Genomic DNA, 16,662 nt, shown 5'->3' with positions numbered 1-16,662 from the left:
AAAGCTTAAATGACAATATGTTCCTCTCAAATTTGCGTAGGTGATGTAATTATTGGCTCTGAAGACTTCCAGTAATCTGAGATTACCGAGGGCAAAGAAATGTCACAAAGATCAATAGTTCACATATGTGGAAAGAGAGTCTTATTATTGTGTTGGGCTACTGTTTGTTAGGATCTAGGTTGTGCTGTATATGTGTTGAAAGGCCTTAATGTGAAGATGAGAAATAATCGACTGAACCTACTCCGAAAATGCATGCTTGTTTGGTTTTACGCCTGTTATTCATTAAGTAAACAAGCAGGGCCGTTCGCTGGTCTGTTTGCTAAGGATTTAAGCCTTTGCTAACAAATTTATACTGTATTTGTAATGTTTGTATGATTGTTGTTAGTGGTGCTAGCCAAGGTGCAACCATTATTGAGGAGTTAAATATCTTTACAATCCCCTAAAATTGAGAACTTAAGTGTGCAACTCAACCTACACGTGAATGTCACCTCAAAACATGTATTGTTGATGATACATGCAATTACTTTTAATGAGGCCAAATTTGCAATTACCAAAAAGTTGCAATTTTGAGAAACAGATTAAATCAGGCAAAATAAAGACAGTCATTTTAGATAAATTCCCATTTGCAACATAAAATAAAAGTGTGAAAAGTGTGAGACAAAATTGCACACTGAAAAAGTGGTGGTGAAACAATTTACACTCAGATAATGCTAGTAAATTTCACAGTTACAAAGAAGTGGCAAGTAACACATTGAAGTGAATGTGAATTTTTTAAGGAGAAAGACTTCAACAGTCTTTATTTACATTTTAAAAGATCTTTTTTGTTGTATTTTCCTCTGCATGTACTGCATCTATACACATAATATGCTGATTACACCAAATTATATACACAATGATGTAATCTCTTCTAACAAGAACATTTTAGAGGCTTTATTCTATCATCCACCAAAAAAACCCATCATCACACCATCCCCCCACTAAAGCTTTGCTCCAAAGGTCATTGAACTTTTGAAGATACTTCTAAAACACTGTCAACATTGTACAAATCCACCCACTCGCACTAACACAGAAATGTTTCTTTTTCTCTGAAACTGTGTAAAAGCGATCCGGCCAGGTAAAACATTGTCGACATCTGGAGGGAAGCCATTCAAACATCGTTTTGCCAGACCTGATGAAGAAAAGGACAGTCTACAGATCAACAAACAGCCAGGGAATATGTTTACTTAGTACCGAGACATCCATTCCCATGCTGATGTCTTATTACAGGATGCTGCTGAGTAGCACCCAGCTGATAAGTCTGCTTCCAAGGTGTGTTGATGGGACGGCACATCAAAAAGGCATGAGATAAGACTGAAAAAAATGAAAGATGGACTCAGGAGCAATACACCAAAATACTTGTTCCTGGTGATTTAGCATTTCAGCATTTCAGCGATAGCATTCCCTATATTCACCGCCAACATGGAAATTGAAAGTCTCAAGTCAACATATTTGCTTAGGCTCCAAATTCCCTGTTTGAGCCCAAGCGGTTTATGGTCTTTGGGAAACAACGAATCTGCCAGCAGTGGTAAATACAATTACAGAGCCATGGAGTACTGGATGTTTGCTTTAGCCGTCACTGACGAGGGGTGTTCCATCAAACAAATCTTTATTGCAACCCCACAGGACATGCAGCTGAGCAACTCCAAACACCAGATGTGCATGTTCACCCTTCTAACTCAAGCTTTGACCATCCCATAGACACATACATATTTTCCACAGTAAAACAATTGACCATAATGACAGTGTCATTGTGGGTATGCATGGTCGGGCAAAAACATGCCCGACATGAATGAAATTGAACACAAGCACACTACAGGAGAATTTAATCAACTCAACATAAAGATTTACATAAAGAATTGACTAATTACGCCTATTTTTTCCTGTAAAAGACATTTTCTGAAATTATTAGACATTTCTTTAAACTGAGTTTACGCAGAAATTACTGTTGATGTCAAAACAATAAACACAGCCATCATGCCAGATTTTAATTGTACAGAACATCAACATTGTTTTCAGATAAAAGTTTTGATTTTATAAAACCCATTATAAACGAGGCATTCGCTGCATCCAGTGGGGACATAATTACACGTTTTTTACGCGTTGTGTATCACGCTGCTCAACATAAAACCATGTCTGCATTTCTGATTGGAGAAATGACAAACAACAAGCGTTACTCTACACTGCTCAAAACTCATGTTTGAATCATCAGTGGCAAATTCTTTAAATATGAAGCTTACTTACAGGCTGTGAGTCAGAAGCGCCAGACTGTCCTTGCAAAGTTGTTATTTCCCCACTTTATAGAAACAGACAACGTATTGTAGGCTACTGGTTCAGGAAACAGTCCTCATCCTCCACAAAATGCACTGCACACATCTGAATATTTGGGTTGAACTGGAACAGAATATTTGGGTTGAACTGGAACAGTGTTGTAAATACAACTTAACCACTGATTTCTAGCTGTGTCCTCTTTTGGAAGGCCAAACAACGCAGCGTCTCCACGACATGGCGCCGGCAGCAACAGCAAAGAATCAAAGTGACGCCTTCTTTATTTGCGTGAACATTTGGGCGGCGTTATGCAAATCTTCCCACATCGCGACATAGAAATGTGGGGAAGACAACGACAACGAGCCGTTTCAGGGGGGCGTGGATGGGTCTCAACTTTTATAAAGAATATCTCTTTGGATTTGAGACTTTAGTCTTTGCAACTTTACAGATCTTCTTTATGCACCAAGAGCTTGTAACACTCCAAAGAGAAAATAAAAAATGAAATTGAATCATAACACTAACCAAAATCGTAAATGATGGCGCTTTTCCACTGCGTGGTACAGCTCACTTTTGGGGGGTTTTCCTCTGGGTACAGTACCTGGTACCTGGTATTTTTTTAAATACCACCCCGGTTGAGGTTCTAAGTGAACAGTACCGTTACCAAAACATGACCTGTAAACTCTGCTGATCACGGATTGGCCGAAGAGAATCGTCACTACCCGCGTCACTGAACTTGAGACACAAACACAAAATAACCGCTAGATTTAAATCAGCACAGCCAGCGAATTATCAAATGCAAATGTTTTGAAATAGCGCACCTTTTTTTAAAAACCAAAAAGTTTCGTTGTCTGTTGCGGAAGTACAGACATTCCTCTCGCTGATAGCAGAGGTGCGGATCCAGCGAGAGCTTGATGGGGTCACACGGAATGAAAAAGTTTATTTTAGGAGTTGTGGCAATAGAGGCGGCGCAACTATAATGACATGTGAATAATCCCGCCCACTCTAAAGCGATACTAAACTGCAGTGGAAACACAAAGCGTGCCGAGCCGTACCGGACTGAGCCAAGTCGTACCACACAGTGGAAAAAGACCATTAGAGCAGTCTGAAAAGTTCTTTCACCACACTATAAAATAATTTCTTGATGGTATAAATAAAAGGATTATTAAGAGTACATTTTACAAGAAAATGCTTTTTATAAAATAAAAAAAATCATGTTTAATTTAATGTTGCTTGTAATTTCTTTGTAATGATTTGTGAAATTTCTAAGTAAAATTTTTTTTCAAAGTAAATCCTACACCAAAGATCAATGCATGATCTATAAAATCAAAGTTATTTTTTTATTATAAATTGGATTTTAATTACATTTCAAACATTATTACTATTATTTCTGAAAGTAATGTGTATGATAATGTTCATGGGTTATTCATTCTGAAAATAAAAAATCTATACACTTTGAAATTTAATTTAAGAAATACACAGCTGAATTTAATATATTGTTAATTCTAATTTAATTCACATTTGATTTACAATTCTGCTTTCTCTTTACTTCCTCAGTTCAAAGTTCAAAGTTCAGTTCAAAGTTCAAAAGACATTCGCAGTTAATTTCTAATGGTGCACAAACCTGGATTTATGTGAAGAAGAAAAAAAAAAACATTCATAACTTGCTGCTTGTGTAAGCTGTCACTCAGTGAGACACACACACACACACACACACACACACACACACTGCGCTTCAGATGCTGGAGTTTTGTCCAGTACAGTGTGTCCTGTACTGAGGAGTCCAGCACACTTCTGCAGGAGAAAGAGAGGAGGACAGAGAACAAGCAGGGACGGGATGATGTGCAGAATACATTCTGACTCTTAACATGTGGATTCAGACTTGAGGCAAGAGGAAGTAAAAGTAAAAATAAAAATAAAAAATTAACTTAGCAACTTAGTGCGGAAGCAAAGATGTTATTTCACAAAACAACATTTTTTGCTTTGCCATCTTATTGATTTTTGTTGACAGATCAATATAGAATCAGTCTTTACACCAGAAATTGTATTTTTGAGTTGATAAACCCATAACCCCATCGAGTTGATAAGCATGTTGGACTAGACTGCAAGTACTAAATATGTTGCAACAACAGTTAAATGCAGTCCCTGCAATCAACGGGTATGCTAGGAATAGCACACTACCATATTTAATAAGTATGCAGCATGTACAGTGTGTATATTATGAACATTTCTGTATGTATTTGTTGCGACAATAAGATAATAATACATAATAATATTGGGTCATGTTTGAATTGGAATATGATAGGCCCACTATACATTGCAAATCAAAGCAAGTAACTTTTCAATTCAATTCTGTGATAAAAAGTCCTAAACTCCCGATCAAATAACCAAAAGATGATAGTATGTGAGCACTGCGCATGCGCACTAATCGGCTCTCCCACCGGTAGGCGGCAGTGAAACGCCTGACATCCTATTGAAATCACCACAAAAGAAAAGGATCCACTCCATTCTGTTTTCTAAGTGCCCTAGCCTTCCATTATCCTGCTGTACTAAAATTTTACAGTAATGCTCAAAAACTATGTCTACGGCCTCTAAGGTAGTCCTGGGATTATCGATAGTGCTCACTATCAGCACCGTCGCAGGCGTTCATATCAAGCAGAACTGGGACAGGCAGGTAAAGACACTCCTGCCCTACTAGCCATATGAACACCATGCCTTTATGAGGCACTATTACTCATGAATTCATTCTTCTTTTGCTGTAGTGCACAGTATGCATGCTGTCAAAACAAGTAAAGATGTGCAAGATAATTTTTTATCTAATGCATTAAGTACAAAAACCAGACTTTTCATATATTAACGGTAGTTACTGTGATTTTTTTGCTTAAATATTTTGTTCGGAGAACTACGTTTATTTTAAGTCTGGCAGCTGATGTTGTTTTTGCAGTTAATACGTGTGTTTAAGCTACCGTTATATAACAAATGCCGTTTTTGGTCTAGAAACTTACCATTAGCTGTACCTTTGATACTACTTAAAATATCACATCCGAGTAGCATAAAATGTGGAGTGTTTATTTGTAACGGCACGTCTGTCACATTCGCAGAGGCTGCGCGAGGGAGTTCTGCGGGATCTGGAGCGCGCGGAGCGGAAGCGCGAGAACCTGCGCGTTCTCGACGAGCAGATCCAGCTGACCAGACAGCTCGTGAGCGAGCGCGACGGACGAGAGTCTGGAAGCGCGGCACCACACAATTCATAAACAGACTAGGTACACTGCTACAACAAATTATTATTATTATTTATTGATAATTTGCAGTTCTATAACTTTTACTCAGGTTTCTCTCACGATTTCAGTAATCTTTTGCTAAGAGTTGCCACTGAAATGTTTGGGGTCAGCAGATTTTTTTTTATTTCTGTTTTTGAAAGAAATTAATACTTTTATTCATCAAAGATGTGTTAAATTGATAAAAAGTGACAGTAAAGACTTGTTAGAAAAGATTCATATTTTGAATAAATGCTGTTCTTTTTAGTTTTTTATTCATCAAAGGATCCCGAAAAAAAAGGTCCCAAAAAAATATTAAGCACCAAAACAAATTTTTCCAACATTGATAATAAATCAGCATATTAGCATGATTTCTGAAGGATCATGTGACACTGAAGACTGCAGTAATGATGCTGAAAATTCAACTTTGATCACAGCAATAAATTATATTTAAAGTATATTAAAATAGAACACTGTTATTTTAAATTGTAAAAATATTTCACAATATTACTGTTTTTCTGTATTTTTGATCAAGTAAATGCAGGCTTGATGAACATAAGAGACTTCTTTAAAAAGTAAAAAAAATCTTACTGATCCCAAACTTTTGAACAGCAGTGTATGTTTATTATAAATGCCATGGTGCTGATTGATTACAATACCATTTACAGTGGTTAGTCAGCATGAATGCACCTTTATATGACGATATCTCAAAGATCAATGATTTTTATTGGCCCAGATTTTTACTTGCCCTGTTAAAACTTTCATTGGCCCTGCCACAAAATAATGAATAATAATAATAACCCACCATGTAATCTTCTTACTAAATTAATAAGATAGTTATGACACCAGTATTTTAAGATACCAGTGAAATTTTACAATGCTCTATTCCAACATTCTCGGTTTCAACTAATCTAAGGTTTAAACATTATTCAAGACAGTGAACACTCAGTCTTTAAATAAAAAAAAAAAAAGACAAGCAATAGCACAAATGCATGCAAATAAGATGCGATAAGATACACGTTGAGTTACATTGTGCTACATTTACCATGTTGTCACAGTCATGTGACCTACCAGCATCAGTTGCATTGCTTCATTGTTATTCATTAATCCTCTCTTGTGGCCTGGTGGGAAAAAGTGTCCATCGAATGCACACTTCAAAATCTTGGGCGAGTACTTTTCACCCACTGTTTTTTGAATACTTTGAATTTGAGCACACTATGCTTTTGGCGTACTGTTGTTTGCATACTATTTAAGTATTTGATTTCGTTACAGCGTGAAAATACTGATTTCAATTCTCTTTTGCATCTTCCTGCCCTTGAATGGTTCAAATTGTCATAACCTAAAAATGATAATGATAATCAGCAAACAACACAGTTCTATCAACTGTCTCAAGCGTTGTGTATCTAATCACTTCCTCTTATCTATTAGATTAAAAAAAAAATGGACACTGGGGACCAGAGGGGTCTCGCGGCCCAGGACGAAGAGACCATGTGCACGTCAGCCTCTGAGGGATTGGAGGAGGGCGAGGTGGAGGGAGAAACTCTGCTCATTGTGGAATCGGAGGACCAGGCGTCTGTGGATCTGTCTCACGACCAGAGCGGAGACTCTCTGAACAGTGACATCGGGGAGGACGGAGAGGGAAGCTGGAACGAAGACATGTCCTTCTACTGCGACAAGTGCCACAAATGGATCCCGGCCGGTGAGAAGACCAATGAAAGGGGACGACACATCTGATACTCCCTCATGTGACCAGATTAAGATGCAATGTCTAACTTGTGATGCATTCGTTCACTCAATAAAGACTCATTCTTTCTCCTTGTGTGGTTCAGCCCAGCTACGTGGAGAGCAGCCAAGCTACCTGAAAGGAGACAACTTTTTCAAGTTCAGCTGCTCGGACTGCGCCGAAGACAGGAAGGAGAGTTTTGAGAGGATGAGGCTGACCTGGCAGCAGGTACACAATCTGGAGCAATTAAAACAAATGAAACCATGTTTAGTTAGCTAGACAAAAGTATCAGAAAGAACATTTTCAGTGTCTGTTCTCAAAGAAAAATTGCTTGTATAGACCTATGCAACTTTACTGTAAAGAAAAATCTGATAATGAAGACTAATCTGTTTCCCGGTCAAAATAGTCTCTGAATTGTATGAGTTTATGTTTATAGGTGGTGATGTTGGCCATGTATAACCTGTCTTTAGAGGGCACCGGACGACAAGGTTACTTCAGATGGAAGGAAGATATTTGTGCATTTATTAGTCGGCACTGGACATTCCTACTTGGTTCCAGGTGAGATTGAGTATCAAAGACCTTGTACTTTGTTTTCGAATCACTCTAACCTGATTCTAAAAGATAACTATCTTTACATTTTCTGATTAAACGCTCAGAAAGAAGACATCCACGTGGTGGAGCACCGTGGCAGGGTGTCTGTCTGTCGGCAGCCCAACGTTTTTCCGTTCAGGAGCGCAAGAGTTTGGAGAACCCGGCTGGTGGAAGCTAGTTCAGAACCGGCCACCTACTCTACGACCCGAGGGGGAGAAAAACTCCGCGGCTTCACTCAAAGCTAAAGGTAGTAGTAGTTACATATAAACTGGATAAAACCAGAGGTCTCACACATTTAAGCTGAAAATGGCACCGTCTGCTCTTACATTAAAAATAATGTGGATAGAAGCCATCGTTTAACATGGCGATAACATTGGCTTATTGGTATCAGTGATTTAATATGTGTGTGTTTTTGTAATGCAGTATTTTTCCTTCATTTTAACATTTTTGGATCCAGCTGTGTCGAAGCCGTCCCTGGACCCCATAATCACCGTGGAGGGTTTGAGGAAGCGTGGAAGTAGGAACCCAGTGGAGAATGCCATGCAGCTGAAAGAAAAGCGTTCCCGAACACAGGAGGCTAAAGAGATCCGGCGTGCGCAGAAGGAAGCGGCCGGGTTTCTAGACCGCAGTGCCTCATCCACACCAGTCAAACTGGGCAATCGTGTGCGCCGGTCAGAGCCGTATCTGGAGAAGGGTGAAGTTATTGACTTCTCCTCTCTCAGCTCCTCTGACAGAACCCCGCTCACCTCTCCCTCCCCCTCCCCTTCGCCCGACTTCTCCGCCCCTGGAACCCCCGCCTCACACTCTGCTACGCCCAGTCTGCTGTCAGAAGCCGATCTCATCCCAGATGTCATGCCCCCTCAGGCTCTGTTCCACGGTGAGTTGCTGCACTTGCTAACTGAGCAAACAGCTGTTTATGACCTGTTAGACGCCTGATAAGATGCTAAAATGGACAAAAAGATGCCATAGACTTACCATGAGGGACAAAGGGCCAGTTACATAATAAGAAGTTTATGCAACCAGCCACAGATGGCAATCACATTTTAAGAACCACTGAGAATACCCTAGCGACCACCCAGAACACCCTAGCAACCAAATAGCTACATCCTAACAACCACCTAGAGCACCTGTTACTAGGGAGCTAGCCACCTATAGATGCCTAGTATCGTCCTATCACCCAACCAGAACACCTTTTGATACATCTTGTAACCACTCTAACTGTCCTATTTGTATGGTTTTATATATTGATAATTTATTCATATTTGGTAATAAACAGAAAAAAAACTTAGTTAGGCTTTGTCACAGCATTTTGTTTGTTGATTGTGTTCATTGTATTACCTTTGACCAGATGATGAAGAATTGGACGCCGAGGGCGTTATTGACCCCGGGATGGAGTATATTCCCCCTCCCAGCATGCCTTTGGCCACCGGCACCATCATGGTCAGGAAAAAGATACGTCCAGCAGAGCTGATCAAACAAGAACTGGAGAGTGAAGACGAAGAGCGGGGTAGAGATGGTGAGGAAGACGAGGGCCAGGATGAAGGCTTGTTGCCAGCAGGACGGGGGCGCGGCATTGAGCGGAGGAAGGTTCTGCAAGACAAGGGCGAGGGCTGCGTGTCTTTACCCACCCCACGTTACACATTCATCAGCCTTTACGAGGAGCGTATGCTGCTCCACAAGCTGGAGGCATGTCCGCAAGCGCTGGCGGTCACGCCTCAGGCCAAAAGACTGCATCGCAAGCTACTCGTGCGGCAGGCGAAAAGAGAGCGAGGGCTCCCCCTGCTGGACGTGGATCAGGCCGTGAGTGCTACACTCAGCCTGGTGGGAGGCGTGTATGGGGCACAAGGGGGTTTGGCCAGCCACAGGACGAGCGGAGAAGGGAAATACAGAACCACCAGCCAGGACCTTCGTATACTTGATCGCTTTCAGGTAAGCCAGTAGAAAACACATACAGTATGTATTATAACTCCTACTGAGAAACTCATTAAAAGTCTTGTTTTGCTCCTCAGTCAACAGTGACCATAAGGAAAGGGTTCTATCAGCCCACAGTGTCATTCTGGCACAGGCTGATGGGTTCTGATGCCTGCATGGATCAGACCATCAAGAGTCCCTACACGTCCAGAGTGCTCAAGCCGTACATCAGGTACATGAACATCGTATATTTCAGGTTCATGAAATGGATTTCTTTACATACTGAAAATGTTAATTACTTTAGGAATTAAGAACCATAAATTCTTTACATACTGAAAATGTTAATTACTTTAGGAATTAAGAACCATAAATTGATGAGCAATTAGATTATAGAGAGTAAGTAATTAATCATTAAATAGATAAAATACTACAAATAGAAAGATAAAATATTATTCTTTTTTTTTTTAATGAAGTGGTTTCATTGCAGTGTTCATGTATGTTAAAAATCTGAATACATCACATTAATAATCTTACTATTACCTTGTTCTTTTTTTCTTAAACCTATGCATTCGGGTCAGTTTAGACCAGGAAGAGGTACAATACATGGTTTTCAGGTGCAAAACATTCAAAATGAGTTAAGATTATTAAAATAAATTTTTAAAAGATATAAGTATACACACGTTTGTTAAATGTATTTTTTATATATATATTTATTTTGCATTTATTTGATCACAAATACAGTAGGAACACTAATATTTTGAAATATTATTAAAATTAAAATACCTATATTATAAAATGTAGTTTATTCCTGTGTGATGCGAGGCTGAATTTTCAGCATCATTACTCCGTTCTTCAGTGTCACATGATCCTTCAGAAATCATTCTGATATGCTGATTTGCTGTTTAGGAAACATTTAAAAAAAAGTTAAAAAGGATGCATTTATTTGAAATGCATACTTACTGAATAAAAGTATAAATTTCTTTCAAAAATATGATTTTTTTTTCGGACCCAAAAATGTTGAGGGGTATTGTATTTTTAAAATAATTTCACCTTAAAAATGTGCATCCTTAATTACCAAGGTTTTTACAGATGCCAAAAAAAAACTAAGCTGCACCCATGGTAACCCATATATACTTTTGTGTATTATTGTGTGTAGGAGAGATTATGAGAGTCGGCCGCTGAAGCTGCGTTTGCTCTCAGAGATCCATGCGTATCCTCACAGGAAGGACCCGTCTTGGGTAGCTGAACCTGATGCACCTATAGACTATTGCTATGTGCGGCCCAATCACATCCCCTCTGTCAACTCCATGTGCCAAGACATCTTCTGGCCTGGTAATCATCTTTTCATCTTGTAAGACACAGATTTTGGTTGAAACTAGGTTCTGTAGGAGTCATGCACTCTTCTGTTTATCAGGTATCGACCTATCAGAGTGCCTCCAGTACCCAGATTTCAGCGTGGTGGTGCTTTACAAGAAAGTCGTGATCGGTTTTGGCTTCATGGTGCCGGATGTGAAATACAACGAGGCCTACATCTCCTTCCTGCTGGTGCATCCTGAATGGAGGCGAGCTGGTATCGCCACATTCATGATCTACCATCTCATTCAGGCGAGTCAAAAATAAATCAGCCAGGTTGAGTTTACAAGCTTCAGCTGATACAGGAATCTTCCTTTCTCCTCTCTGTAGACCTGCATGGGAAAGGATGTGACCCTCCACGTATCGGCGAGCAACCCTGCCATGCTGCTCTACCAGAAGTTCGGCTTCAAGACAGAGGAGTACATCCTGGACTTCTATGATAAATACTACCCGGTGGAGAGCAAAGAGTGCAGGCATGCATTCTTCCTGCGCTTGCGCCGCTGAGGAGCCTACACTTTTGTACATTTGTGTAACTTTGCTGTCATGTGACTCAGACATCACATGATATGCCAGTCAGGGAGTGTTGGTTAGTGTAATCACAGTCATATTTGTTGTGTTATTTCCTGTTTAAGGCAATAACTGTTTATTTTATATTTAATTCAATGATTGTTTTTCTGTATACATACACCAGCATAACTCCTTCTGCATCATAAACACAGCTAAATTAGTTTTCCTTAGTTTAAAAAAAAGTGTTTATTTTGTATTCACACAATTGCACAGATTAAAACGTTGCCACCTGTTAATTAAATATGAAAATGTTTCATATTGTGTTGGCTGTTTTTTACTTATTTTTCTCTGTCAAAAGTGCATTCAGTAGTTTGCTACTAATTTTCATAACTATAGCGATGTGAATAAAGATTTTTAAAATAGTTCTAAATGTAAAAGAATAGCATAGTCCACACCACATATATAATTTCTTGTAGCAGGAAATCACACTCTTATTAATTTAACAAGCAATAATTTCACTTGAATATGTCAGTTTTGCTGGTAAGATGGAGGGCCTAAACAAATCTTCAACTATTGTATGTAGCGACACTGATGAGATCTGGTTTGGTTGAGATGTGGATTGTCTCAAGAGAACGTATCCAGTCCAGATGTGCTCCTGGCCTTGGTGTGGCGCTGTAGCAGTTCCTGTCCCATGTGAGCTGCCATCAGAGAGACCACAGAACTGCTCCCGGCGGCCACGGCAATATCATACGCCGTCTGCCCCCGATTGTTCTGTTTTCTGATACTTGCATTACACCTACACAAGAACAAGATTTTTGTCAATACACGCCTTTGTAATTTTATCATCATTAATGTTTGTGAAACTCACCCCAGAAGTATCTCAACGCTCCTCAGACCTTCGCTTCCCAGAGCTGCTGCCTCATGCAGCGCCGTGTTATTCAACCTGTGGCCACCGCAGATGATCAGAAGTATTCATTTTGCTCAGATTATTACTAGACATATCATAAGGAACTTGTTTCGAACTCACGGTCCGGATGCCTGGTTAACATCAGCTTCTCTTTGCACCAGCACAGGAATGACATCATGATGCCCGTTTAGCACTGCAGCGACCAGAGCGGGACGCCCATCACTTCCCAAACATGCTGGGTCAGCACCCTGCAGAGAAAACACACCTTCTGTAAATATATACAGCTACACAAAAGATCCTAAGTAAATCTAAAGGTGTGTCTTTCACTCTTTAAAAGTATTTCGAAATTTTGGAAAAATTTTAGTTGAAAAAGGTCTAGCAATGTACGAAGCAGTCGGTTTCAACACATGGCGAAGACCTGCGTGACCAACTTGAACTTGCTGCGAAATCTTTTCCAAAATCACATGGATAACTACTGAAATGACTATTTTTCAATCACGAAAGTTTGGCAAAGAACACTTTGCCCATAATGGATTAAAAAACACACATGCACATTTTGGCGTGGACTTGTGTTTTGTAACTTTGCAGATCGATTACATGCACAAATACCTATATTACACAATAAAAAAAACAAGGTAAAGTCATTAAAAAAAAAAAAATACATAAAAGGTCCCCTTTAAGTTGCTGTGGAGTTTTTGGAGCTGTGATTGGTTCTTTAGCCTCACCTCATCCAATAGCTGCTGTGCCACTGAGATCTGGCCCCGTCCCTCAGGCCCCACCTCCTTAAGGAGCAGACTGTCTTTGGACTCCTGAGAAAGACATTAACCATCCTTTTGAAATGTTTCTTTGTCTTACAAATAGAAACGGTTGTTATGGCAGTGTGTGTGTGTGTGTGTGATACTGACCGGCTGCTTTTCTGTCGCGTCTGAGCTCCAGATCTTTTTCTGCTTCTTTCTGTTGACTGACGATCCTGCTGTATTAATGTTACTCTCTGTACAAACAACATATGACACAGAAAAATTTACTGTTAATAAATAAACAATAAATGTATCAATTATAGTAGTAAGAGAAATAAATGAATGGTAATATTATTAATAAATATGTTGATGCTTAATATTTTATTACTATTGTAAATTATTTAATTAAATGATAAATAATAAACTAATTATTATTTAAAATGTTTAATATTTAAAATAATAAAAAATCATGATATGAAGTTAATGGAAAGGCCCCATCATGACAGAAAAGCAAACGTGTGTTAGTACCAGGACTGGCTGAATTTCTGCCTTCTGTCACAGCACTGAGGTTCTGACTCTCTGATGCCACAGATCTGCTCTGCTGGCCTGCAGAAGACGACTGGAAGAAGACACATATGATCTCACACACTGAAAAACATGCAATGCTCAAGAGACTCTTTCAGTTTCCCCCGGAATGCAGAGGATTGGGCTACTTTAACACTGTTTTTCATGTCTGCGGGTTGAAAACGACCCTGATAATGTGATATTTAGCCCCTGGAATGCAAACTTTGCCAGGGGAACCCCAACAAAAAAATTATTTTACCCCCCGGAATGCGATTTGCATAGATGGAACCACCCAAATCACAATTGGGCTAGTTTTGAGTAGCAATTGGGCGGGTTTTGTTGTGAAAACCTGGCAACCCTGCTCTCTTTAGACTCAAAATAAAAAGCTCTCAGGAGTGTTTCTGACCCTGGATCCCTCCAGTGAGGCAGAGATGAAGTTGATGCGCAGACTGACTTCATAGTTGTCCTCCTGAATGACAGCAGATATCATCTAGAGAGCAGATTGACAAACACAAAATGTTAATAATAATAATAATAATAATAATAATAGAGATAAAAAAGTATATAATAAAAATAATAGTAAAATAAAATAATAATAATGGAATGAAAGTAAATGTATGTAATAAAAAAATAATAGTATATTAATAAAATAATTTTAAAATTTACTTTGATCATTTACTGTTAATAAATAAACAATAAATGTATGAATTAAAGTAGTAAGAGAAATAAATGAATGTATTGTAATTGTTAATAAATATTTTGATTCTTAATATTTTATTACTATTGTAAATTATTTAATTAAATGATAATAATAAACTAATTATTATTTAAAATGTATATAATAAAATAACAATAATAGTAAAATAAATTAATAATAATGGAATGAAAGGAAATGTATATAATAAAAACAATAACAGTAAATTAATACAAAAATTTTAAAATTATAATACAGGAATAAAAACAAAAGTATGTAATAAAATAACAATAATAGTTAAAATAAATCAATCAATTAATAATATTAATAATGGAATAAAAGTAAAAGTATATAATAACAAAAACAACAACAACAACAAATAATAATAATATAGGATATAATATATAACAATATAAAAATATTTATAATTATAATGTTTTAGTGGTCTGGATAAGTGGTCTTACTCTGCCCAGCCGAGGTTCTCCTATCAGAGCTCTGAACTCAGGATTATTCTGAGTGTAACTGCGCAGATGAGCACAAATGTGATCCAGCTGCTTCCTCCAGTATCCTGAATCATACACACACCGCATAAACATATTCTACAGAAGTCATGCTTATTTATTAAAAAAAAAAAAAAAAAAAAGAAAAGTGTACAGTAGTCTACCTCGTCCTGGACTAACGGCAGTGAGGAGGGGCTTCCTGTCACTTATCTGCTCCTGTCTGCCAAGCTCCGCCTCCCTCTGTTGGCTCCGTTTTTTCAGCTCAGTGCTGGATGGGAAAAACAGACCCACCGTCTGCGTCTGGGCATCTGCGCACATGCGCAAACCCGCAGCTGGCGGCACAGTTGTTGATTCAGGTGCAGGAACTGCCTGCCAGGTGGCTGAAGACTATATGAGAGAGAGAGCGATGAGGACTATATAATACTGCACGCTTTTAATGAGCACCAAACAGGCCGTGTACTGTACCTGATCAGCTTCCTGTGCATCCTGTCCCTGGTTTACATGTGAGGGCGTCCTCGGTGGGCCGTCCAGGAAGACACCACAGCCACCGCAGTAATTAGCATAAGGGTGGCTGCTAGCGCCACACTGAGAACAAGTCACAGAGCTGGCTTTGTGGCCCGGCTGCAAGTATAAACACAAAATCACACGGCATTCAAGTTCACACAAACATTGCCAAATATATGCAATGATATTTTGATAGAAGCTCCATATTAGAATTGAAACTAAATATACAGTTCCATAAAACCTTCCGGTTACAAAACAGTACTTACTGTTAAATGCTACCAATAGAAAGATGGCAATGAAGTGGAGGGGCTTTCTCATTCTACAAAACATGTGATTGGACAAAAATTCCACACACCTTTGCCCCACACCAGTCGCAGAATCGAGCATCCGAGTGGTTGACTCTACTGCACTTGGAGCAGGAGACCATTTTGCCCTGTGAGCTGGGTACAGGTGCAGCTCTCTGTCCGCTCAAAACCGGCTGTGGAATGATCAACACTGTTATAATAGTGTCCTATCACAATCCTAATATGATTCAGCAGCCTTCTGATTGGCTAAAGAGGACAATACTGATTTCTAGTCGGGGCTCTTACTGTGGTTTGCTGAAGCAGCTGGGATTCACAAGTGACACAGTGTGTGATATGAACAGGGTTCCCCGTCCCACAAGAGTGACAGATGAGCTTATCCTAGAATAATATGGATATAAAATATAAACTGATTTAATAAGTGCATTTAATAGAGTCATAGGAGTGATCTACCACAGGTGAGAATTACCTGTAGTCTCAGACTAGCCTGTGGCTGTAGTTGTTGAGTCAGTGGAGACTCACACACCACACACGTGGTTGTATTGAGCGGCACCATGGTTTTACAATGCACACATAGACCCATCTATGACAAATCACAGCGAATACTCATATTAGTGTGAAATGATCACTTATTATCTGACTAGGACTGAATTTTGTAGTAGCCAAATATGTTGTACCTGTCCTCCTTCAGTAGGGGGCAGTCTTTGACCAGGTATTGGAGGCACTGGCGCTCCACAGTGCAGGCAGAACCGGGCGAAAGGATCCGAAGGGCGATGATTCAGGCACTTTGGACACTTCAGAAAGATGAATA

At 39.2% G+C, this 16,662-nt stretch overlaps 3 protein-coding genes across 3 annotated transcripts in view; 2 read left to right on the top strand and 1 right to left on the bottom strand.

Annotated features, from left to right (window-relative positions):
- The first annotated feature begins 4,771 nt into the window (after window positions 1-4,771).
- Window positions 4,772-5,564, top strand: LOC109046670 (protein PET117 homolog, mitochondrial-like). The gene is made up of 2 exons (XM_019064442.2): window positions 4,772-4,975; window positions 5,403-5,564. Exons 1-2 carry the CDS (start codon window positions 4,880-4,882, stop codon window positions 5,553-5,555), a joined length of 249 nt encoding a protein of 82 aa, XP_018919987.1. The 5' UTR covers window positions 4,772-4,879; the 3' UTR covers window positions 5,556-5,564.
- Window positions 5,447-11,959, top strand: kat14 (lysine acetyltransferase 14). The gene is made up of 12 exons (XM_042711935.1): window positions 5,447-5,564; window positions 5,696-5,705; window positions 6,995-7,257; window positions 7,388-7,509; window positions 7,718-7,839; window positions 7,938-8,119; window positions 8,330-8,749; window positions 9,221-9,801; window positions 9,882-10,015; window positions 10,940-11,115; window positions 11,198-11,388; window positions 11,467-11,959. The coding sequence occupies exons 3-12, from the start codon at window positions 6,999-7,001 to the stop codon at window positions 11,638-11,640; spliced, it is 2,361 nt and encodes a 786-aa protein (XP_042567869.1). The 5' UTR covers window positions 5,447-5,564; window positions 5,696-5,705; window positions 6,995-6,998; the 3' UTR covers window positions 11,641-11,959.
- A 132-nt stretch (window positions 11,960-12,091) lies between these two features.
- dzank1 (double zinc ribbon and ankyrin repeat domains 1) overlaps window positions 12,092-16,662 on the bottom strand; it is an 8,694-nt gene continuing 4,123 nt past the window's right edge. The window contains 14 exon segments of the mRNA XM_042712462.1: window positions 12,092-12,439; window positions 12,512-12,586; window positions 12,671-12,798; window positions 13,276-13,359; window positions 13,456-13,541; window positions 13,816-13,906; window positions 14,258-14,341; window positions 15,010-15,113; window positions 15,210-15,432; window positions 15,511-15,666; window positions 15,905-16,027; window positions 16,140-16,232; window positions 16,321-16,434; window positions 16,529-16,645. Of these exon segments, the coding sequence (XP_042568396.1) occupies window positions 12,268-12,439; window positions 12,512-12,586; window positions 12,671-12,798; window positions 13,276-13,359; window positions 13,456-13,541; window positions 13,816-13,906; window positions 14,258-14,341; window positions 15,010-15,113; window positions 15,210-15,432; window positions 15,511-15,666; window positions 15,905-16,027; window positions 16,140-16,232; window positions 16,321-16,434; window positions 16,529-16,645 (1,650 nt within the window). The 3' untranslated portion in view covers window positions 12,092-12,267.

The sequence above is a fragment of the Cyprinus carpio genome, chromosome A22, assembly GCF_018340385.1.
Source record: "Cyprinus carpio isolate SPL01 chromosome A22, ASM1834038v1, whole genome shotgun sequence".
NCBI lineage: Eukaryota > Metazoa > Chordata > Actinopteri > Cypriniformes > Cyprinidae > Cyprinus > Cyprinus carpio.
This window is presented reverse-complemented; position numbering and strand designations above follow the sequence as displayed.

Coding starts and splice junctions, on each gene's coding strand:
- LOC109046670 (XM_019064442.2), top strand. CDS start 4,880: ATGTCTACGGCCTCTAAGGTAGTCCTGGGATTATCGATAGTGCTCACT. Junction 4,976..5,402: donor AGCAGAACTGGGACAGGCAG/GTAAAGACACTC, acceptor TCACATTCGCAG/AGGCTGCGCGAGGGAGTTCT.
- kat14 (XM_042711935.1), top strand. CDS start 6,999: ATGGACACTGGGGACCAGAGGGGTCTCGCGGCCCAGGACGAAGAGACC. Junction 7,258..7,387: donor CCACAAATGGATCCCGGCCG/GTGAGAAGACCA, acceptor TGTGTGGTTCAG/CCCAGCTACGTGGAGAGCAG. Junction 7,840..7,937: donor ACATTCCTACTTGGTTCCAG/GTGAGATTGAGT, acceptor TTAAACGCTCAG/AAAGAAGACATCCACGTGGT.